Here is a 25,495-nt window from a genome sequence, read left to right as displayed (position 1 = left end):
CTGGAAGCGTATTTGCCTCTTTTGGCAACAAGGGTGAGATCTCTTTGTAAGCCTTCTAAGGACTGAGGGATCCAGTGCCTATTTTGAGAGATGCTGAGCTAGCAGTTAGTGGCCCTAGATAAATCTTGGGGAATGAATTCCGGTTAGACTTCCCAGCAGTTTTGAGCACTTAACACACACAGCCTCATTCATCTTTACCACACCCAGTTTTGGGTGGTCGTTTTGAAGATGAGGAAGATTGATACAAAATAGGTAACTTCTTAGAATCAAAGAGCCAATGAGTGATGGAATTTGGAAGAAGTCAGCTAATTCAAAGCAATATTCTTGATACTTTAATATGTGTAGTATTTTTAAAATAGAAATATAGTAGTTAAAATGTATTGAATCTCACTGTATGCTAGCCTCTGTGCTCAGTGCTTTACTAGCATTATATTATTTAATGTTCCTGTGAGTTGGGCACTATCATTATCTCTATATTACAGATGATGAATTGACGATTAGAGAGTTAAAGGGACTCACCCAAGCCCACACAGCTCCCAAGGACACAGGAACCCAGTGTCATAACCATTGTGCTCTGTCACCTCCCAAGTATATGGAAATAGTTTATGAAGTTAGAAGCCGACATGTGCGCAACCCTCTTCCGCCACATCCACAGCCCTTTCAGTGATCGTTTTTCCTTTTCATAGACTGGAGAGTGACCAAGAACTATAGAGTTTTCACTGATTTTACTTATAGCACATTAAAGAATAGCATTAAACTAGGTTTTGAGATTTTTATCTCCATTGGGCATAAATGATGCTTTTTAATATGTTAATATTAAAATTATTGATGTCTTTGCACACTAATGGAAATAGTCTCCCATTATGTAGGGACTCTTGGATAGGACCTCTTGAAATGATTTGTTTAATTTTCATGCATTCAAATTGATTTGTTTTAAGTGATTTTTTTAGCTGATAGGAAACACTATGTTGTAGCATCTATTTTATACACAGTGAGAGTAAGGTTTAAAGAGATTCTAAGTTTTGCAGAACAGTTTTGCAGAACTTGGTCATGTCTTTCTAGTCTATAGCTGTGACTATTATCCATTTTCCTTTCAGGAAAACTGAAGATTTTGAATAATTGAAGTTTTACCTTCATAACTTCTGTTTTACTCTTTTTATTCTCACGTAGAATACAAAGGCTCTCCTGCCCTTGTGCTTCCATTCCTTTCCAGGCAGTGAAAAAGTTAAGCACAACTGGAGAAGAACAACATTTATAAGAGAGGATGGCTGACGGTGAAATTAGTAATAGCTTGGGAAAGCTGTTTGCCTTACCATCAGACAAAGAGCTCTGTGATAATTGCAAGCTCCCTTTTGTGGTTGAAAAGATTGTAGTCATCAAGAGCTCACTTGCTCTCAGAAATGGGAAGAAATTTTCTCACACCCACACATGGGTAATGGTGTATGTGTTGAGACCTGTTGTAACTTGAATATTAGGAAGAGCAAGGATACAACTGTAATGAAATCATGTTTCTAGAAGTGGTTTCACTCGTGATATTTTAGAGCACTATTTTCCAAATTGCAGCTTGTGACCCATTTGTAGGCAGGCAGTTCATCTGGCACAGCCAGCACGCTCTTAACTTAAAAATGAAATGGGATAGAACAGAAAATATCACAGTGCATTACATATAATAAAAAGTATTATAACATTAGATTTTTGTTTGTTATTTATGTGGGTGTATGCATGTGTGCTTGCTTAGGTTGTGATGAGAAATCTATATTCTAACTATGGGTCTTCAACAAGTTTGAAGGTTGCTGTCTTGTTCTGTGGACTAGTTAATAATTAATCTTAAACATATTAATCTTAAAGAATTAATCTTAAACAACTAGTAAGGATACTAGTTGTTTTACTTCAAATAATTTTCCAAGTGCAATTAAGTTTAAAAAATTTTTCAAAGCCTAAATCATTCTTTGTAGTATTGCAGAACTTAGTCCATATCAAATATATCTTAATTTCACTTTGCTGTTCGTGGAATGTGACTACTTATCAAAGGGAAGTAGTCTTTTAAGGAAGTTATTGTTTTCCTTTCTTAGTGACTGGAATTCGAGTAGACTAAATAAATGGTTGACTCGTGTAGACAAGCATCTGGGGATTTGTTTTAAGCTTATTTAGAAAATACCTTGTATATCCATACTTCCTAAATAGCTGATGTAAAAGTCTGAAAGATAAACGCATATCCATTCATTTCAGGCATTTGGGGGAACAGATAATGAGTCCATTGGACCTGTCACTTTACTCTCAGGAATTACTTGTTAACTTACGTCTCTCTCCCCTTGACTGTGATCTCCTTCAAATGGGAACTACATTATCCTAAATTCCGAGCTGTTTGTTGAGTAAGTTTTTAATGCCAGTTTGGGTATGTTGGTTTAGAGACTTCTTCCCGTCTGCATACCTTAAGACCAATGCTGAAAGTAGCCTTTAATGTTACAAAGCACATTAGGTGGATTTGGTAGTTATAATTATATTATTTTTCTGGTTTATATATAATGTATTCATACTGTAGAACATTTAGAAAACTAATATAAATAAAATGGAAATCAATTCTAATCCCACACCATAAAAATATACAGTTTAAACCTTTTTTCCTTCATATCTATATATGTGGTCTATATTCTGTTTTAAAATTAAATCGTTTTCTAAAACATGGCCTTAACTTTTCCTTAATATCAATCTGCTCGGAGGTGTCATAGTCTGACTCTTTTCTAATTTAGCTTGTTTCCAAATGCTCAGAATTAAAATGCTTAAATTTGGGGTAGAGATCACTTGGGGAGTTATAAAACATTAATGAGTACTTGCAGCTTTTTCCAAAATCTAAACTTCCTCCATCCAGTTTAATTTCTGTAAGTTGTTTTGAGGAGGTGGTGGGTCAGTCTCACAAACCAGCTATGGCTCCGAGCAAACCCCAGGGTTTAGGCCCATCGTGGACCCTACAACTGTTCTACAGGGGGAGAAGCTTCCAGTCTGAGGAGAGGAGGAAATGATACACAGTTTAGTCATCATGTGCTTTGGCAATTAAATTACAGTTCAAAGGAAGAAGATGATAAATGCTGCGTGGTAGCCACTTGTGAAGAGTAGACAAGTTCCCTGTGGCCAAGCTTCCTCCATCCCCCTTCTTGCCATGTTCCCCCCTTGATGGTAGGTGGTGACAGTTCAGTGTCCCTGTCACTTCCCACTACTGCATCACCGCGGCTCACTGCCCTTGAGTCCTCCCAACACCACGTGGAGCTTAACCGTAAAACCAAGATTGTATTTTTTTGCCTTCAAGATTGACCTTTATTTCTTTTCATTTTAATTTAAAAAAAAAAACACAAAAAACCTGTGAACCCTCATCATCCAGCTATGGTAACCATCAACATTTCCCCATCTTTTTTACTTATTTTCTTCTCTCCCTTTTTTGCTGAAGTATTTTATGGCAAATCCCAGACCACATGTCGTCATGTCATTTCAGCCCTACATATGTCAGTATGCATCCCTAAAAGTAAAGACATTTTCTCACATAACCTCAATACCATTATCACACCTAAAAAAGTGAATACTCCCCTGATATTATTTAATACCCCAATTATCTTTTTTAAAATTAGCATTGGTATTTATTAGTGTAAATATATTGCATTTGAAAATCCAGCTTTTTTTAAATTGAGGTATAGTTGATTTACAATGTTTCAGGTGTACAGCAAAGTGATTGTTATATATTCTCTTTCAAGTTCTTTTCCATTATAGGTTATTGCAAGATATTGAATATAATTCCCTGTACTATACAGTACGACCTTGTTGTTTATCTGTTTTTTATGTAGTACTGTGTATCTGATAATCCCAAACCCCTAATTTATCCCTCCCCCACCACTTTCCCCTTTATAACCATAAGTTTGTTTTCTATGTTTGTGAGTTTATTTCTGTTTTGTAAATGAGTTCATAGGTATCATTTTTTTAGATTCCACATATAAGTGATACCATATAGTATTTGTCTTTGTCTGACTTACTTCATTTAGTATGATAATCTCTAGGTCCATCCATGGTGCTGCAAATAGCATTATTTAATTATTTTTTATGACTAGTGATATTCCATTATATATATGTATTTACATACACACACCGCATCTTCTTTATCCATTCATGTGTTGATGGACATTTAGGTTGCTTCCATGTCTTGGTTATTGTAAGCAGTGCTGCTATGAACATTGGGGTGCATATGTCTTTTTGAACTAACATTCTCGTCTTTTCAGGATGTATGCCCAGGACTGGGATTACTGGATCATGTGGTAACTCTGTTTTTAGTTTTTTGAGGAACCTCCATACTCTTCTCCATAGTGGCTGTACCAATTTACATTCCCACCAACAATGTAGGAGGGTTCCCTTTTCTCCACACCCTCTCCAGCATTTATTATTTGTAGACTTTATAATGATGGCCATTCTGACAGGTGTTAGGTGGCACCTCATTGTAGTTTTGATTTGTATTTCTCTAATAATTAGCTAAGTTGAGCATATTTTCATGTGCCTGTTGGCCATCTATATGTCTTCTTTGGAGAAATGTCTATTTAGGTCTTCTGCCCATTTTTTGACTGGGCTGTTTTTTGTTTGTTTGTTTGTTTTGATATTGAGCTGTATAAGTTGTTTGTATATTTTGAAAATTAAACCCTTGTGGGTCACATCATTTGCAAATATTTTCTCCCATTCTGTAGGTTGTCTTTTCATTTTGTTGATGGTCTCCTTTGCTGTGCAAAAGCTTTTAAGTTTAAGTAGGTACCATTTGTTTATTTTTGCCTTTGTTTCCATTACTCTAAGAGATGGATCAAAAAAAAATATTGCTGTGATTTATGTCAAAGAATGTTCTACCTATGTTTTCCTCTAGGAGTGGTCTTGCATTTAGGTCTTTAATCCATTTTGAGTTTATTTTTGTATACAGTGTTAGAGAATGTTCTAATTTCATTCTTTTACATGTAGCTGTCCAGTTTTCCCAGTACCACTTATTGAAGAGACTGTCTTTTCTCCACTGTATATTCCTGCCTCCTTTGTCATAGATTAATTGACCATAAGTGTGTGGGTTTATTTCTGGGCTTTCTATCCTGTTCCATTAATCTATGTGTCTGTTTTTTGTGCCAGTACCATATTGTTTTGATTACTGTAGCATTGTAGTATAGTCTGAAGTCAGGGAGTGTGATTCCTCCAGCTCCATACTTCTTTCTTAGGATTGTTTTGGCTATTCAGAGTCTTCTGTGTTTCCATACAAATTTAAAAAATTTTTGTTTCAGTTCTGTGAAAAATGCTACTGGTAATTTGATAGGGATTGCACTGAATCTGTAGATTGCCCCCAGTTATCTTTTTAAAATGGTTTTGTAAGATTGGTTTTTCAAGTCATGGTCCAAATAAGATTCATGTGGTTGTTCTGGTGTTTAAGTTTCCTTTAATCTAAAATAAAACACTTTTTAAAACGTTTCTTTATACAGTTCATTGGTGAAGAAACTGGGTCAGTTGCACCTCACCTGGATTCAGCTAATGACTTCCTTGTGGTGTCAATACACTTGTGTTTCTACCCCTTGTGTTTCCTGTAAACTGAAGTTAGACATAAAGGCTTGATGAGATTCAGAGTCAATTATCAGTTCAAATGTTTTGCTTTTTGGCAAGAGTGCTTCATAGGTGTTGGTATGTAGAGCACATTTTATCCTAGCAGGAGACTTGTAATATCTGATTTTCTCACTTGTAGTCATGCTGAGATCCATTAGTAAGTTTAGATGGTGACCTGCCTGATCCTTTCATTTTAAAGTTTTTCCTCTTGTAAAGCAACTATACTCCAATAAAAATTAGTTTAAAAAAATAAAGTTCTTCCTCAACCTTCTACCCAAAGGTTTTCCATCTATTTGTGACCATTGCCAGATAAGCTCCATCTTATTAGGGAGCTGTTCATTTTAATAGACAGATGTTGTGAAAGTATCTAAAAAGAGGTCTGGTAAGGCATCAGTGCAGGTGGTTTTCCAAAATTAAACACAAATACACTTGTGTTACAAAATCAAATAAAGAGGTGACAAAAGTGTTTTTAAAATCCTAGAACTAGATCATCTTGGAATTGTCATCTGGTATGTACCACTGGTTGAGTAGCCTTAAGGAAAGTCATATACATCTTGTTTTCTCATCTGTAAACTGGGGCATATATTATGAGCCTCCCCAGACTCAACACCCTATGCTCTTTAGACAAATGTGAGAACTTGGTTAATGGATTTAGTACACAGAGATTTTAGAATAAAAGTGGCCTCCTTTATTTGTTGTCATTCCATGGTGATCTTTTTAATGCAAGCTTGTATAAATTCTTTAATTAAAAATAATTTAAGTAGAAGAGCATACAGGATCACAAAATCCAAATAGTATAAAAAGTATAAAATAGAAAAAGCCCCTTCATTTTCACCCCCTGCCAGCAAAACTTAACCAGACTGACAGATTTTTTCAAAATTTTTAATTAAATTTTTTATTCTGAGATAATCATAGATCACATGCAGTTGTAAGAAATAATACAGAGAGATGTTGTGTACCTTTACCTGGTTTCCCCTGTGATAGCATCTTGCAAAGCTATAGTATAATATTGCAACCACGATATTGATGTTGATACATTACATATGGAACGTGAACTGGTAGATTTTTAAATAACTCTTGTCGTCTTCCTTGTCAGTGTTTCTTAATTAGAGTTGGGCTCTGAGTTAAGCTACAAAAGTGTTAGGATGAGGTCGTGGAAATAGTGCTTCTCTGTTGTTTTCAATTGCATGCATATGCCTTATTCAATATATGATACCATAGGCATTTTCTCTCCCTAGGCATTTTCCATTTGCTCTTTGGCATATTTCTAGTTCTTTTTTTTCCTCAGCTTGATTGAGATATAATTGACATATGACGCTGTGTAAGTTTAAGTCTACAATGCATTAGTTTTATACATTTATGTATTTCAAAGTTATTTAACACCGTAGCATTTGCTAACACTGCTATCACCTCACATAATTACTGTCTCCTTTTTGTGGTGAGAACATCTAAGATCTACTCTCCTAACAACTTCCAATTATATACTATAATATTGTTAACTATATCTAGTCCTTTGAAGTCATCAAAACTGTGGAAAGACAGTAGGTTGAAAATTCCTGATGTCATTAGTACCCAGGGAATAAGTTTATTATATTAGTGCTTGCCACAGAAGACTCCATAAATAGTCTTCCATAGGCCGGAGTGAAATTGCAACTTCTGATGACAGTTTGCTTTGTAATAAATTAGGACTCAGCCGTTCCTTTCAGGTTTTTTGGCAGAGCAAAGACCTAGTTTCATTCTGATAGTTAATGGAAAAGGGAAGCTTCTCCACATCTGAGGCACAATCCCCCACGTAAAGTAAGGATGGGAGTGTTGAAGACTTAAACCTGCTCACATTCTGCCAGTGTCGCTGGGTGAAATGAGTTTCCTCTTGGGCGTTAGAGTAGAAGACATTGAAAAGAAGCATAATTACAGGCTTGAATAAAAGTGACACCCTGGAATTTTCCTTTGTCATGACATGTCGCTTAAAACTTCGAATACAGTAATCATGTGTGGGCTGATTCACCTGTAACTGAGCCTCATTTTATGTCTAGGGATGTTTTCTAGGAAAAGATTTCACTTTCTTTTCTCTTATAAAAGCAGAATTTCATAGTACTAAGAAAAGAGACATTTAAAGGTTTCACCGGTGATATCTTGGTGGCTTAGAGGGGGTTAGTTATGTGTATATTTATATGCATAGTTGTACACTAGTTACCCTAGTGTTGTTTCATCAGGGTGCTCAAAGTCACTGCCTTCTAAGGTGGGCAAGTGTTAGAAACGAGTTACAGGACCTTGTGGGGAGCTAGGGCGTTTGTCTCCTTTAAAGGGGCAGCCACTGCCGTCAGCCCTGTGAGAACACCTGCTGGTATGATTGCCCTGTCTTCCAGTTTCCAAGAGAAATTGTCAATTGGATTTTTTTTTTTTTTTTTTTTTTTTTTTTACAAAAGGCTTTAAGAGCAGGTAAATAATTCTAAATTTAAATCAAAACCCCTATGTACTTCTGCACCGTATGCTTTACTCTAGTATAATTTTCGTTTAATTCTCAACAATTTTTTACTTACTGCCAGAGAGCCCAAGGAATATAGCTATCACCTCAAACTTAAGAACCAGACTTACAACCTTTGTCCCCAAACCTGCTTGCCCTCTGGGCTTCCCTTTCTGTCATATTAGCCTCAGTGTTCCAATCATTTCTGGACTCAACATCTCAATGTTTTTTTATTTTTTTCTCCTCTTTTCTTTCCCACTATAATTAACCGAAACCTGAGCCTGTTGATTTTTTTCTTGTGAACTTCCCCCTGTTTTTCTTTCCCTTTCCATTCCAGCCACCCCATTCCTAGCCCTCCTACTGCTCTTCTGAGGCAGATTCTCCTGCATTCTAGTTCCTGTATCAAAACTTTTTCTAATACCTCTTTCATTATCTCCCTTCTCAAAAACCTCTGTGGGCCCCTATTGCCTACTGTATAAACTCCACAACTTCTGCCTGGACCTCCAGGTTTCAGAGTAGTTTTATCTTAGCTGTCTATCTCCATTTCCCTCTGGTACTAACTCATTGCTTCTATAGGTCAACTCCCCCAATGCAACCTCCCTGCTTGGAATCTTGTGAGAGTTTCTGCATAATGGGTGGGTCCTTGCCTGGAGCTTGACTGCTGATTTGGAACAGATTCTGCAGTTTTCCCCAACCCCTTATTTTAACTAGGCCCCCATGTCATTTGGGCTGCAAGCCTCAGGGCAAGAAGGAGGTGGAATAAAGGAAGACCCCAGATGAATCCTCTAGCAGGGACTAGCCTGGAGAAGGAAGAAGGCTGCCTTGGGCTTCAGATTCCCACGATGCCCAAGTTGGGGCTTGTCCGTAGGAGGCTTTGGGATACCTTCTGTTACCACCTCAGAGAGTTCCTTCTCCAACAGACTTCTGCTTTCTCTCCCTCCAGTGAAGGGCAAAAATTCTGGCTTTTTTTTTTTTTGAAGCCGTAGTAACCACAGACATTTTGTACTTCGTACTTTGCATGCAGTGTTTGCTCCTAACCTTGCAGCCCACCCAGTTGTGCATGCTGTTAGATGTTTGGGTGATTAACCTGGTCACTTTAATATACTGGAACAACTTGTTGGTCAGTTGCTTAACTTCCCTGTCCAGAAAGTCTTAAGAGAATTCCTTGTTTTAGTGAAGTAGTGAGAATTCACTGAAATAGATTCTCTCTTGCCCTCTTTGGCCCTTTGTTTAAGCTTCTGCTATGGCAGGGGCATCTAGTGTTATAGTTATCTGAACATGGAACTCTCCCATTTCACTCTGAGTCCTGAGCAGCTATTGCTGCTTTTATGTGTCTCCAACAATGCCGTGTCTGGCAGGTGGCAAGCACTCAATACAGTAGATCCTTGATACTCATGATACATCTTGAGTCTATCAGGAACTTCCAAATCTGTGACTGTTGCTAACTGAGATGTGGATGTCAGATGCTTGTTAGTCCCCAGTTGAATGACAGACTCTTAAACAAAGTCCTCTCAGCATAAGCCTCAGATTCTACCAGGAGCATTTTGCATACCTGATCCCATTTAATCAGGACAGTAACCCCTGAAATGAGTAGTAGTATTTTCTCGGTTGCAAATTATTTCATGGCATTGACTTGCTAGTAGACAAAACCACAAATGGCAAATCTGAGAATGCCAAGGGCCCGCTGTGCAAGTGTGGATGGGTAGATGGATAGATGATTAGAAAAAGTAATTTGACTAAATGATGTATTTGCAAAGGGCTTACCGTGCTAATACATGAAACATTTTGATCAACAATGTTTGGAACAGCAACAGTCAGCTCTACCCACCACCAGAGCCTCCCATCAAGCCTCTTAGATAGCCTCAACCACCAGAGGGCAGACAACAGAAGCAAGAAAAACTATAATCCTGCAGCCTGTGGACCAAAAACCACAGTTACAGAAAGATAGAGAAGATGAAAAGGCAGAGGGCTATGTACCAGATGAAGGAACAAGAAAAAACCCCAGAAAAACAACTAAATGAAGTGGAGATAGGCAACCTTCCAGAAAAAGAATTCAGAATAATGATAGTGAAGATGATCCAGGACCTCGGAATAAGAATGGAGGCAAAGATTGAGAAGATGCAAGAAATGATTAACAAAGACCTAGAAGAATTAAAGAACAAACAAACAGAGATGACCAATACAATAACCGAAATGAAAACTACACTAGAAGGAATCAATAGCAGAATAACTGAGGCAGAAGAACGGATAAGTGACCTGGAAGACAGAATGGTGGAATTCACTGCTGCGGAACAGAATAAAGAAAAAAGAATGAAAAGAAATGAAGACAGCCTAAGAGACCTCTGGGACAACATTAAACGCAACAACATTCGCATTATAGGGGTCCCAGAAGGAGAAGAGAGAGAGAAAGGACCAGAGAAAATATTTGAAGAGATTATAGCCGAAAACTTCCCTAACATGGGAAAGGAAATAGCCACCCAAGTCCAGGAAGCACAGAGAGTCCCATACAGAATAAATCCAAGGAGAAACACGCCGAGACACATAGTAATCAAAGTGGCAAAAATTAAAGACAAAGAAAAATTATTGAAAGCAGCAAGGGAAAAACAACAAATAACATACAAGGGAACTCCCATAAGGTTAACAGCTGATTTCTCAGCAGAAACTCTGCAAGCCAGAAGGGAGTGGCATGATATACTTAAAGTGATGAAAGGGAAGAACCTACAACCAAGATTACTCTACCCGGCAAGGATCTCATTTAGATTTGATGGAGAAATCAAAAGCTTTACAGACAAGCAAAAGCTAAGAGAATTCAGCACCACCAAACCAGCTCTACAACAAATGCTAAAGGAACTTCTCTAAGTGGGAAACACAAGAGAAGAAAAGGACCTACAAAAACAAACCCAAAACAATTAAGAAAATGGTCATAGGAACATACATATCGATAATTACCTTAAACGTGAATGGATTAAATGCCCCAACCAAAAGACATAGACTGGCTGAATGGATACAAAAACAAGACCCATATATATGCTCTCTACAAAAGACCCACTTTAGACCTAGGGACACATACAGACTGAAAGTGAGGGGATGGAAAAAGATATTGCATGCAAATGGAAATCAAAAGAAAGCTGGAGTAGCTATACTCATATCAGATAAAATAGACTTTAAAATAAAGAATGTTACAAGAGACAAGGAAGGACACTACATAATGATCCAGGGATCAATCCAAGAAGAAGATATAACAATTATAAATATATATGCACCCAACATAGGAGCACCTCAATACATAAGGCAACTGCTAACAGCTATAAAAGAGGAAATCGACAGTAACACAATAATAGTGGGGGACTTTAACACCTCACTTACACCAATGGACAGATCATCCAAAATGAAAATAAATAAGGAAACAGAAGCTTTAAATGACACAATAGACCAGATAGATTTAATTGATATATATAGGACATTCCATCCAAAAACAGCAGATTACACGTTCTTCTCAAGTGCGCACGGAACATTCTCCAGGATAGATCACATCTTGGGTCACAAATCAAGCCTCAGTAAATTTAAGAAAATTGAAATCATATCAAGCATCTTTTCTGACCACAACGCTATGAGATTAGAAATGAATTACAGGGAAAAAAAACGTAAAAAGGACAAACACATGGAGGCTAAACAATACGTTACTAAATAACCAAGAGATCACTGAAGAAATCAAAGAGGAAATAAAAAAATACCTAGAGACAAATGACAATGAAAACACGACGACCCAAAACCTATGGGATGCAGCAAAAGCGGTTCTAAGAGGGAAGTTTATAGCTATACAAGCCTACCTAAAGAAACAAGAAAAATCTCAAGTAAACAATCTAACCTTACACCTAAAGAAACTAGAGAAAGAAGAACAAACAAAACCCAAAGTTAGCAGAAGGAAAGAAATCATAAAGATCAGAGCAGAAATAAATGAAATAGAAACAAAGAAAACAATAGCAAAGATCAATAAAACTAAAAGTTGGTTCTTTGAGAAGATAAACAAAATTGATAAGCCATTAGCCAGACTCATCAAGAAAAAGAGGGAGAGGACTCAAATCAATAAAATCAGAAATGAAAAAGGAGAAGTTACAACAGACACCGCAGAAATACAAAGCATCCTAAGAGACTACTACAAGCAACTTTATGCCAATAAAATGGACAACCTGGAAGAAATGGACAAATTCTTAGAAAGGTATAACCTTCCAAGACTGAATCAGGAAGAAACAGAAAATATGAACAGACCAATCACAAGTAATGAAATTGAAACTGTGATTAAAAATCTTCCAACAAACAAAAGTCCAGGACCAGATGGCTTCACAGGTGAATTCTATCAAACATTTAGAGAAGAGCTAACACCCATCCTTCTCAAACTCTTCCAAAAAATTGCAGAGGAAGGAACACTCCCAAACTCATTCTATGAGGCCACCATCACCCTGATACCAAAACCAGACAAAGATACTACAAAAAAAGAAAATTACAGACCAATATCACTGATGAATATAGATGCAAAAATCCTCAACAAAATACTAGCAAACAGAATCCAACAACACATTAAAAGGATCATACACCACGATCAAGTGGGATTTATCCCAGGGATGCAAGGATTCTTCAATATACGCAAATCAATCAATGTGATACACCATATTAACAAATTGAAGAAGAAAAACCATATGATCATCTCAATAGATGCAGAAAAAGCTTTTGACAAAATTCAACACCCATTTCTGATAAAACCTCTCCAGAAAGTGGGCATAGAGGGAACCTACCTCAACATAATAAAGGCCGTATATGACAAACCCACAGCAAACATCATTCTCAATGGTGAAAAACTGAAAGCATTTCCTCTAAGATCAGGAACGAGACAAGGATGTCCACTCTCACCACTATTATTCAACATAGTTCTGGAAGTCCTAGCCACAGCAATCAGAGAAGAAAAAGAAATAAAAGGAATACAAATTGGAAAAGAAGAAGTAAAACTGTCACTGTTTGCAGATGACATGATACTATACATAGAGAATCCTAAAACTGCCACCAGAAAACTGCTAGAGCTAATTAATGAATATGGTAAAGTTGCAGGATACAAAATTAATGCACAGAAATCTCTTGCATTCTTATACACTAATGATGAAAAATCTGAAAGAGAAATTATGGAAACACTCCCATTTACCATTGCAACAAAAAGAATAAAATACCTAGGAATAAACCTACCTAGGGAGACAAAAGACCTGTATGCAGAAAACTATAAGACACTGATGAAAGAAATTAAAGATGATACCAACAGATGGAGAGATATACCATGTTCTTGGATTGGAAGAATCAACATTGTGAAAATGAGTATACTACCCAAAGCAATCTACAGATTCAATGCAATCCCTATCAAATTACCAATGGCATTTTTTACGGAGCTAGAACAAATCATCTTAAAATTTGTATGGAGACACAAAAGACCCCGAATAGGCAAAGCAGTCTTGAGGCAAAAAAATGGAGCTGGAGGAATCAGACTCCCTGACTTCAGACTATACTACAAAGCTACAGTAATCAAGACAATATGGTACTGGCACAAAAACAGAAACATAGATCAATGGAATAAGATAGAAAGCCCAGAGATTAACCCACGCACCTATGGTCAACTAATCTATGACAAAGGAGGCAAAGATATACAATGGAGAAAAGACAGTCTCTTCAATAAGTGGTGCTGGGAAAACTGGACAGCTACATGTAAAAGAATGAAATTAGAATACTCCCTAACACCATACACAAAAATAAACTCAAAATGGATTAGAGACCTAAATATAAGGATGGATACTATAAAACTCTTAGAGGAAAACATAGGAAGAACACTCTTTGACATAAATCACAGCAAGATCTTTTTTGATCCACCTCCTAGAGTAATGGAAATAAAAACAAAAATAAACAAGTGGGACCTAATGAAACTTCAAAGCTTTTGCACAGCAAAGGAAACCATAAACAAGACGAAAAGACAACCCTCAGAATGGGAGAAAATATTTGCAAATGAATCAACGGACAAAGGATTAATCTCCAAAATATATAAACAGCTCATTCAGCTCAATATCAAAGAAACAAACACCCCAATCCAAAAATGGGCAGAAGACCTAAATAGACATTTCTCCAAAGAAGACATACAGACGGCCACGAAGCACATGAAAAGATGCTCAACATCACTAATTATTAGAGAAATGCAAATCAAAACTACAATGAGGTATCACCTCACTCCTGTTAGAATGGGCATCATCAGAAAATCTACAAACAACAAATGCTGGAGAGGGTGTGGAGAAAAGGGAACCCTCTTGCACTGTTGGTGGGAATGTAAATTGATACAGCCACTATGGAGAACAATATGGAGGTTCCTTAAAAAACTAAAAATAGAATTACCATATGACCCAGCAATCCCACTACTGGGCATATACCCAGAGAAAACCGTAATTCAAAAAGACACATGCACCCGAATGTTCATTGCAGCACTATTTACAATAGCCAGGTCATGGAAGCAACCTAAATGCCCATCAACAGATGAATGGATAAAGAAGATGTGGTACATATATACAATGGAATATTACTCAGCCATAAAAAGGAACGAAATTGAGTCATTTGTTGAGACGTGGATGGATCTAGAGACTGTCATACAGAGTGAAGTAAGTCAGAAAGAGAAAAACAAATATCGTATATTAATGCATGTATGCGGAACCTAGAAAAATGGTACAGATGAGCCAGTTTGCAGGGCAGAAGTTGAGACACAGATGTAGAGAATGGACATATGGACACCAAGGGGGGAAAACTGCGGTGAGGTGGGGATGGTGGTGTGCTGAATTGGGCGATTGGGATTGACATGTATACACTGATGTGTATAAAACTGATGCCTAGTAAGAACCTGCAGTATAAGAAAACAAACAAAACAACTAATACTAAACTTTCATTGGGTTATTTGTATGGAAATATGTATGGAAATATGTTAATATAAATGTTTCAGACATTACATGAAATTTCAAAAAAAAAAAAAAAAAAACAATGTTCGGAAGATTAAACTGAGAAACAAGAGATGAAATAACCTGGAATAATAAATACTGTTTAATAATCCAATCCTTTTTTTTTTTTTTTTTTTTAAGCTTTTCCCTCTCTCTCCATAGAAGGAGTAGAATACCTAAGATGAAGATTATACTGGACGTTTTCTGTCCTCAGTAAAAATTAATTTCACTTACTTTTTGTATTCTTTTTTCTTTAACAGGTGATGGCTGTGGGCACATAGTGACGTACAAGGACAGTGGCACCATGACATCTAAGAATTATCCAGGGACTTACCCCAATCACACTGTTTGTGAAAAGACGATCACAGTACCGAAGGGGAAGAGATTGATTCTGAGGTTGGGCGATTTGGATATTGAATCCCAGACCTGTGCTTCTGACTACCTTCTGTTCACTAGCTCTTCAGATCAATATGGTAAGAAAAGAGATCTAGGTTTCACTGAGCATGGGACAATTTGAGATGCAGGGAGGAGGCAAGTGGCACGTTCATCAGTGTTACCTTACCGCCTGGGAAGATCAGAAGAGGAACTTGCTCTTTGTAGACTCTCAGGGTAGCTCACACGGATACACTTGTTTCCTAAGCTGCGCAAAGACATCTGAGGAGATAGTAGCCTTGCGTGGGTCTCAGGAGCTTAGTTAGAGTTTATATCTTGTCGGGAAGACAACTGGAGATATATAGCATTTGGCTAAAACACCTACAGTGCATTCATTCGTGTGACAAATATTTATTGAACAGTGGTCATGTGTTCAAGTGCTCTGTGGAGGACTGGGTGGGATTCAGCAGTGAAAAAACAAAGTTCCTCCTTTCATTGTGCTTACACTGGTAGAGGGGCGGGTGGAAAACAAACAAGTACATCTATAATATGAGAGGCAGTGAGAAAGAAAAATAAGGAATAAGAAAAAGGAGTCATCCTAAGGTGATACCAAGTCTGATTCTGAGTGTGTGTGTGTTCAGATGGGATGGTCAGGAAGGCTTCACCAATAAGAAGACATTTGAGCAGAGACCCAAATGGAGTGAGTGAAGGGACTGTACACATATGTCTGGGGTCAGTTTTCTGGGTAGGGGAAGGGCAAGTGCAAAGGACAGTTTTCAGAGTAACCTTCTGAAATTAAGCTTTTTGTGGTTTGGGGTGTGCTGTTAGCACACTGGTGTCTGAAATCACCATTAGCACTGACCCTACAATCCTTAGCCCAAGGAAACAACTCGGGTTTTATCGATTAGAAAACAAAGACAGAACTTACATACAGATTCTTCTGAGATTAGAGATTTTTTGAAATTCTCTGTGTGTTACAATTCCAAAAATGATACAGGTTTTAAGCAAAACCCTGTCCTCCTGCTAGTTCTATAGGTAATTTCTCTCAAACACACAGCTTTCAAGGCTGTCTTTACCTTTGCATCCAGAGCTTCCTCACTTCTTCTAGGGTGGAAGCCTGGACCAGTCCTGAGAGTTCAGAGGTCTAAACCTATCTAGCCCCCATGGAGGAAAAAACTTAAGATTTATTTTTTTTTTATCCCTGGGAATATTATCTGTATTTTAATGTTGGTTGAATTACTCTGACAGAGTAAAGATGGTTGATTTCATATAATTAGTTGCAACTTTTTAACTCCAGTTTGACTCAAATGGGAAAAATGAGAATTCTGGGGATGCTTGAGGCCCCTGGGAACACTTACTGCTCTGTTAGCTCTGGTAATCGAATGTGTGGTAATTTGTGGAGCCACTCTTCAGGGAGTCCTTCATTAGCCAGGAAATTTCCTTCAGATTCAGAGGAGGGCGTTGAGTGTCAGAGCTCCTGTGTAAAACGCGAGGGAAAGTGCTGCAGGGCCAGAAACGGCTTTTCCACACTAGTCTCTGTGGGGAAGCGTCTACTCTTCCAGAAGTTGAGCAGTTAATTCCACCTGCTGACAGAGCAGCCGCGTAATCACCTCTGTTGCTTTGGGTCTCAGCTCGGGGGCTGAGGTGAGAACCAGACAGGGGAGCACATCGTCCTGAAACAGGATTGGAGAACGGATGTGGCGTCCCCACACCCAGGCATTTACTCCATTGTCTTTGATGTATATTCGCAAATACACAAAAAGGAGGAAAAGCCTGGGATTAACTACATTTTAGGAGCCGGGTTATACGAGGTGATCATGGTTGGCCTCAGGGCACTCTAGTCCACATTTCCAGCTTGTTGAATTTTCAAGATTTAGACTCTTCACTAGGAAGTGAGTAATGAATTGCAATTCATTTCAATAAAGCCCAGTAAATTCGTTTTTCTCTTTAAATTTTTTCCTACATAGTTATGTTTGTCTTTTAAAAACAAAGTATATACTCATTATAGAAATAAGCATACTCATTGTATGTCAGGCACATGCTTGGCCTCACGTAGATTTTCTGGAATCCTTACATCCACCCTGCAAGGTAAATATTATTAACTCCTTTTTACAAACAGGGAAACTGAGGCACGGTGAGTATTTTATTTTATTTTATTTTAGGAATGTGCTGAAGATCACAAAGCTAGTTAAGGGCTGAAAGGAAAATTTATATCTATGTCTTTGTGGCTCCAAAACATGTTTCCAGATGTCTGTTCCTCTCCCAGTACCAACACCCAAAGAAAAACTCAGTGCATTATCACACTTCCCAGGTGGACCAGCCCAGTATTACATCATACAGCAATTTTGCCTAAAACACAGGCGTAGTTAATACTTTGGGTTGGGGATGTTCTTAAGATAAAATATTTAACGATGCTCAGGACTTCTTTCTTTTGAGGCTACGTAAAAGATTCCCTGATCAGTCATGTGAAGGCAAAAATCCAGCAGACAAGAATAACAGAAATTAGCAATAAAAGGGATACATGGAAAGGAAATTAGAATATTTCAATCCTATAAGCATATTTAAAAAGAATTACATTCTAAATTTTCTTGTAGTCAGAACTACAGATTTTCTTTGTTAGGAAAATCTTTATTACATATAGGCTGAAAAAGTTCTATCTCATCCTGAGTAAAATTAATGTGCCCTTAAAAAAAAAAAAATTAAGTGGCTTAGGGCCAGGTATAGCAGGTGTACACATGCATATGTGTGTATGTTGCATGTATATATTTGTGTCTTTTGTAGTTTTGAAGAGCATTCTGGGAGGAGCCACTTATTCATATATGTATACTTACAATATTTAATCCAGTGACTTGAACTTAGTAGATACTCCATGAATAAATGGTTTTAAAAGTGAATTGGCAGATTCAGTGGCGAGGAACCAGTTCAGTAAAACATGTAATACCTGCAATATTAAGCAACTACTTGTTGAAAAGACTGTTAACATAGAAAGCTGCTTAGGATATAGTGTTAGGTAAAATATGAATACACAGTAATGTCCTGGTAATAGAAAAAAGCCTCTGAATAAAGTAAGACAGAACATAATTGTAGCAAAATGTTAGAAGGAGGACTTTAAAAGGTTCAACTCTGGGTATTATTATATTTTCTCTCTACTCTCTATTTTTTTCTTTAATAAACATACGTTTCTTAAAAAAGTAGATTTTCTTTGACCAAGAACACTAACTTTAGACCTATATTTTAATTTAGTTAAAATAGTCCCCTGGTCAGTTTGAACTTCCTGGAGGAGTGTAGCATCTGCAGAGGAGAAAGAGAAGGAAGAGGAGGAGGAGTGCTTTGTTGGCCTGTGCGAGCTCAGGGAGTGGCCCTTCCTTTGGGACTGTCGCCCAGCTCCCTGGAGTGGGGAAGGCCCCTCTGCAGCCAGTGTGGCCACAGGACTGTGGAGGGAGGGTCTCAGGGATCCAAAGCGCTGTTGCCTGGGCCGGCAGTTGAGGGAAGTGCCCACTGTAGTTCCCCCCGGGGGGAACATATGTTCTAGAATACCTCCTGCAATTCCAGTATACAGGGCTCTAAAGGTTACATGTATGGCTGAAACAGCTGAATAGTTTTGGTTTATCCAGCTTAGTTTTTTTCAATTAATTGCTAAAACCCGTTGCCAAGAGATTTTAAGACTCAACACTATCGGACTTTTAAATGTGGAGTTAATGTTTGGAAAAAGAATAATGTTTTCTGGCATCCCTGTTTATAAGCTCTGCCAAGAGTGGACATAGTTGGAATGTGATTGCATTAACCATTGTGAATATGCTGAAGTTATATAGTTCTAATCCTTATGCAGTTCATTTGTAATGGTTCACCCCCCCATGCCGATTTTGTTTTCAATGTTTGGTTCATATACTTTGGGTGCTTTCATTCATGGTAGCAAAACGTATAATACTATAAACAAGTGTGACCCACACCAGCTTTCACAGTGATCAAGCAAAATATGCACCTGATCTCATTGATTGTTAAGAGACCTGATACAAATAAGATGGGGTTATTATTCTTCTGTTTGTCATATATTATAATGAGGGCTGATATTTCAGATTCAAACATCAGTTAAAAGAATGTACTTACATATCTATGGCTGAGTTAAGACACTGACTCTCCCTTTTAAAATACTCTTGAAACAGCCAGGATGCAGCAAAGTTGATAAACTAGATCAACCTCACTTTAGAATATATGTTGTTTGAGAACAAAATAAGATTTTAAAGATACTTTTAAACATATAAAAGTTTTTGGCTGTAAACATATACACTGACTTTTAAGATCATGTGTACTAATATCCTGGCCAAAAAAAATGTTTAAGAAGTATCATACTTTGATTAGTAGAGATTGTTTTCACTATAACTAAGGGTATTCTGCATTTTTGTTTAAGAGACCAAAGTAACAGAGCCTCCCTTCAAAAGAAACACTCATGTCCCTTTTCTGGTCTAGAATCCAATCAGGATCGTGAAGCACTTAGCTGTTGTATAGTACAGTTCAGATTGCTGCTTTGGTACTGATTCTCAATCTCCTCCCTTTTATATTTGTGATGTGGAATAATAAGAGGTTAGTTATATAAAATATTAAAATATCTTGAACTTGGGGGAAGAGTAGGTGCTGATTTAGGCATTGTGTCATACCAGTATACCTACATTTAAAACATGAAACGTCTCACATTGTTTTATTTATGACACTGAAGAGGGAAGGCTATGAATTCATACTGAAGGTCATTATTCTCAACTTTCAAACTTGTTAGGGACCCTCTAACCTTTACTGGTTAAGTTCCATTTCCAGTCTTACTGACCGCAAAGAATTCACCCAGAGGTTTGTTTCTGTCACGACTGCTTGTGGGGATCCCAGAGAAACTGTCATTTCTGTTTCCTGATATTTCAAGAAGATTGACTAGGTCCCAGTTTTCCATGAAAGTTGATCTTCCCCTAGTGGGCAGAGTTTAGGGCTATTCCTAGACCCCCTGAGGGACCTGCTGGAGGAATCTTGGTGGGAGCCAGATACTGGTTCCTTGGGATCTCAGAGGACCTTGTTCTGATGTAGTTTCAGAGACTTCCCCGCCTAGGTCACTGTGGATCAGCATGGATTGAGATGAGCACTTCTGTTTCTGGGCAGAGTTTTCACTTGGGCTTAAGAGTGCAGACTCTGGAATTAAACTGCCTGGCTCCAAATTCCTGCCTTACTACTCATTTTTTAATTACATGACCTTGAGCAAATTACTTAACTTTCTGTATCTCTGTATCCCCATCTTTAAACTGGGCAAAATGATAGTACCCGCCACATATGGGTGATTGAGGCACATGTATACATAACTTACAAGAATGATGTCTGGCACATAATAAGCATTCAGTAAATGTTAGCCACCATCATCACTCCCTCCCTACTCCCCTTCCTCCTCTTGCCCTTCCCCGCTTCCCACCCCCTCTGCCTCCCCAGTGGCCTTGCACACAGTTGATTCTTTGTCTAAGATGTCTAAGAGCAGAGAACACATCGGTCCCTCTCAATTCCCCGAGCACGCTCCTTCCACCCAGCAGAGGCTGAGCTGCGGCAGCACCCCCCACCCTACCCCTCCTGGTGCGTTCCTGGTGACCTAAGTTACCCAAATCAGTCCGAGCCTGTGGCAGGGGTTCCCTGAGCCAGAAAGAGCTTCGTGGACAGATTTTCTCCATCCAGCTTCATGAGATGAGCCGAGAGCCCATGTTCCCTAAGCCCATAGTGCATTCAGTTTGGCTTTTTATTTTCACTGCCACCACCGGTCCACATCTTTGTATCTATTTCTTATAGAAAGAGCTTCCCGATTTTCCCCTCTCTCCTTTCACCAGTCTCCTTTCCCTCCGGGCCATCTAAGATTATCTTGTTAAATATTGTTGTAATAATTTCTTTCTTTCCTTATTTCAAAAATTGTTAATTGTGTCCCACTGTCCATAGACACTTGTTAGTATGGTTCAAGGCTTGCTCGCTCACTCTCTTCCCCACCCACATTTCCAGCCACATCTTTTTTTAAAAAATTAATTAATTAATTAATTAATTTTTGGCTGCATTGGGTCTTCGTTGCTGCGCGCGGGCTTTCTCTAGTTGCGGCGACCGGGGGCTACTCTTTGTTGCGGTGCGCGGGCTTCTCATTGTGGTGGCTTCTCTTGTTGCGGAGCACGGGCTCTAGGCGCGTAGGCTTCAGTAGTTGTGGCTCGCGGGCTCTAGAGCACAGGCTCAGTAGTTGTGGTGCACGGACTTAGTTGCTCTGTGGCATGTGGGGTCTTCCCGGACCAGGGCTCGAACCCGTGTCCTCTGCATTGGCAGACGGATTCTTAACCACTGCGCCACCAGGGAAGTCCTCCAGCCACATCTCTGAGTCTCCGCATCTCTATGCCTTTTCCTAAACACATCACACAGTTTCATGTTCGGTACATTTGATGATGTTATTTCTTCCATGTGTTATTTCTTCCTCTATTTCTTCCCATGCTTTTCTGCCCCTTCTAACACACACACACACACACACACACACACACACACAGACAAAGCAAATCCAATGCCACTTACCCTAGAACCTCCTCTGATGTCCAGCAGCTCCAGTCTTTCCCTCGTCTGGACTCACGTTGTTTTTCTAAGCCTTCAGTGGAACACCAGTCTCAGGTTGAGATCATTATTTTAGCTTCTCTACCAGACAGGGGGTTTCCTGAGGAAGGAATTGCATTTTATTCATCCTTCGCTTATCCTCTGTTGCTTAGCATAGTCTTACACTGGCAGATGCTCAATCAATGTTTAATGAGTCTGGCTGCATGTAGCTTGATCTTGGCAAACTTTATATATTTAAAAATCTATAAGCTTATAAATTTGAGTGTCTTTTTTCACACTGTAGGAAGATTTACAGTAAGATTCCTCTATCAATAAATATCCCCTCCTCATTTAAAGAAAGACTTGGTTTACCTAAAATTTTCGGACTCTACTTATCATATAGAAAAGACCATGAAACAGTAAAGAAGGTGCCTGCAGTGGAGCGTTCATCTGTGCTGTACACTGTGCTTTGGTGCTCCAGAGTTACTCACTTAACCCTCGTAATAGCCCTGTAAGAGGGGGCCTTTTATTACCCTCCACACATAAGGAAACTGAAGCTCAGAGAGGTCAAGTAACTTGCTTACAATCACTTAACTAGATCTGGGATTCAAGTCTGGGCATTTGACTCCAGAGACCCCACTTTTAAGCACTGTGCCATTCCCATTCAGGGTGACAAAAGCCATCTGATCCTGTGGCTTGTGCAGAAGAAGTGAGCTGTAGTTCTTGTTCGTTATTTGCTGAATGATGAACAAGAAATGGAGACCTCTGCAGGCCTTCCCCTAGGGGTCTGAGAACCAAATGGAGTTCGGAGAAATCACTCACACGCAGAGTGCTAGTATGAATTCAAGGTTTAAAAAAATACATCTTAGTCAAAAAATTAAGGGAGACATCATGGTCAGTGAACCTAATTGTAGTCAGTTAAATTAGCTGTGTTGTGCTAAATGATTTGCACTGTAGAAAAGCCAGGAAGTTCCAGAATTGTTCTCTTACACTTCCTGTACTTCCACCTCCACCCCCAGTATTTTTTTAACCATTGTCAGTGACTTAGAAGTACAACGATATGAAGTCAACCGTTAATATTTATATTACACCAGGAACAAGAGAAATGAGAAAAGTAGGAAATAATACTAAGTGTTTTGACTCATAATTGCAACAAGATTTCTGTGATAATGGTTTAGAATGATACTAATTGCAATATGCAATATCTGGCATATTGCAGTAAGATCTAATCATTATGCCTTGCCTGTTGATTTTTTTAAAAAATTCCAAATAGAAAAAAATGCAAGATTGGCAGCCTCTATTTTATACATGGTTTATGTCTCACAGCCATATTATGGAGAATGCAAAATTCTTAGGACTTTTAATGATAAAACAAAAGCCTTTGAAGGAGCTTATGGAAAGTTGTTTTGAGCCTCAAGCACCCCAGAGGTGCGTTCTCCTCTATGACTGAGGCTACTTTGGTGGAAATGCTTGAGAAGGACTGATTTTTGTTTGTTTTGCTTTGTTTTGCCTTTTATGCCAAGGTAGAATACAGAAAGAATCGTAAACTTATAAAAAAGGTTATATCAGCCAGAAAGTTCCATGCTAGATGTCTCATTAACATAACCATAATCCTCAAGGAGAAAAAGTATTGGCCTTCTCCTCCTCCACCTCCTCCACCTCCTCCTTTTCCTCAAACACTTTCCCAGAGATGCACTGTGATTCATTTCAGCAAATTGCTGTCTTTTGTTGGGAGAGAAGTAATGGCCTAGGTGGGTTCTGGTGTGAAAGCGCTTCTTGACCTGAGTCCCTAGCCCCAAGTAAAGCCGCACCTTTGTCTAGGAATCCGCCTGGTTCATTTATCATCTGTCACTGATTTTTGTCTGGGAACCAGTGACCAAAACTCTCCAGGGATACCACTTACATTCTTACGTGACTATGGTTTTAATGACACAGTCCAGGAATATCCCTTTTTTATGCTAATTTCCCTCCTTTTCAAAGAAAATGGCCCTGAAAATTCTGTAATTTTGTACAGTGACCTATTGCAATTAGCAAGCAAGGACAAACCCTGCCATTTGACTGCATAGAAAATAAAAATAAAGAAACAAAAGGAAAATGGACACAAGTCCAGTGGCGTTTGCAGCTTCAACATTTCTGGAGACTGTTTTATCAGCACGCCTCTGCACCCAGATCTGGGCCGTGCCAGGTACCACTTTCCCGGCAGCTGGCTGATGGTGTGCCGAGTGGTTGGCTCTGCCAGTGGCTCTCCCAGGGAGCATCACTTTGTCTCATTGGCACGTTCTTATCTGTCATGAGAAATTAAATGTGTGCTTAAGATGGTGCTCGTAAGGCTAATGAAGGTTTTTAGGAGTTTTTTAATTGTTGTTCAATTTGATTTATGACAGATCTCTCAAGACTTAGTTTTTTATTTGCTTTCTGTTTTTCACCACTGGTTATGGAGAGGGATGGGTCTCTTTGATTTCTTTTAACAGCATGCATACCATTTTTTAAACACATCTTTTTCACAGATGAAACAATAACTTAGTGTCGTCAGTTTCAACATCAAAAGCATAGACCCATCTGTAATGACTTGGAACAGTTACTAAACAAAATATTACCTTGTAATGTCTGGAGACTTAGGCAGACAGGCCATGGAGAATGCAGCAGGAGGATAAATTGCTGCACAGATTGTCAGATTGCCAGAGAATCCAGAGGACTGGCTCCAGGCAGGCAGTTCATTCTTCCTTGTAGGACAGTTTGCTTTTATTCACATGTGGGAAGATAAAGGGTTTCCCTTCTCAGCTGCTCATGGAACAGGGGATGTGTTGAGAGGAACTGGCCTACTGTGCTCAAAGCAGGCAGCGCCTAGGGTTCCTGGCCCTTTATTCCTTTTGTCCAAGGAATCAGTCCATTGTCTGCTAGCTCTTGGTCTCATGTCTGGTGCCAAATGCCACATGCTATTCCATTTGGTATCATTGATGGCTTTTCCCACAATCCAGGGTGACTCACTGCATTCCACAAAAGGTAGAGGATTTGTTTTTTTGATTTTTCTGCCTACTTGATGAACTGCCTTTCTGCTGTCTCCCAATCTGGTGGGAATTTGAGACTACAAAGATGGAACCTGCTTCCCAGACAAGGATAGAGGTGAGGAGGAAGGTCATTGTTAGACAGCAAGTCCAAGTTCTATGAAACATAGCACTGCCAGTTGTGAAGCAAACATCTATGCAGACTGTGAGTCTTACTTTTAGGTTAGAGGTCTTAAGAACCACTCAAGAAGGTTTGGGGTTCAGTCTGACTGTGAATTGAAACAGGTTTATCAATCTAGGAACACTGCACAGGATGGCAAATATAACCACGGTCAAAGCTAGAAGTCATCTCTGAGCTCTTATTTGGGTTTCCAATGGCATTGTGCATGTTCAAATACAGGTGTAGATCCTTCTAAAAAATTGGGACAGAGAGTACTAACAGTAAATATATCTTTGGGGCAGGTGTG

The 25,495-nt window shown here is 38.7% G+C and overlaps 1 protein-coding gene across 2 annotated transcripts in view; it reads left to right on the top strand.

The window, feature by feature from the left end:
* Nucleotides 1–25,495, top strand: part of DCBLD1 (discoidin, CUB and LCCL domain containing 1) — a 73,921-nt gene that overhangs the window by 9,962 nt on the left and 38,464 nt on the right. For both annotated transcript variants that reach the window (XM_059941343.1, XM_059941344.1), the window contains exon 2: nucleotides 15,336–15,548. In XM_059941343.1, the coding sequence (XP_059797326.1) occupies nucleotides 15,336–15,548 (213 nt within the window). The remainder of the gene's footprint in view (nucleotides 1–15,335; nucleotides 15,549–25,495) is intronic.

The sequence above is a fragment of the Balaenoptera ricei genome, chromosome 12 (assembly GCF_028023285.1).
Source record: "Balaenoptera ricei isolate mBalRic1 chromosome 12, mBalRic1.hap2, whole genome shotgun sequence".
NCBI lineage: Eukaryota > Metazoa > Chordata > Mammalia > Artiodactyla > Balaenopteridae > Balaenoptera > Balaenoptera ricei.
The sequence above is the reverse complement of the archived record's forward strand: the minus strand, read 5'-3'. Positions and strand labels throughout refer to the sequence as shown.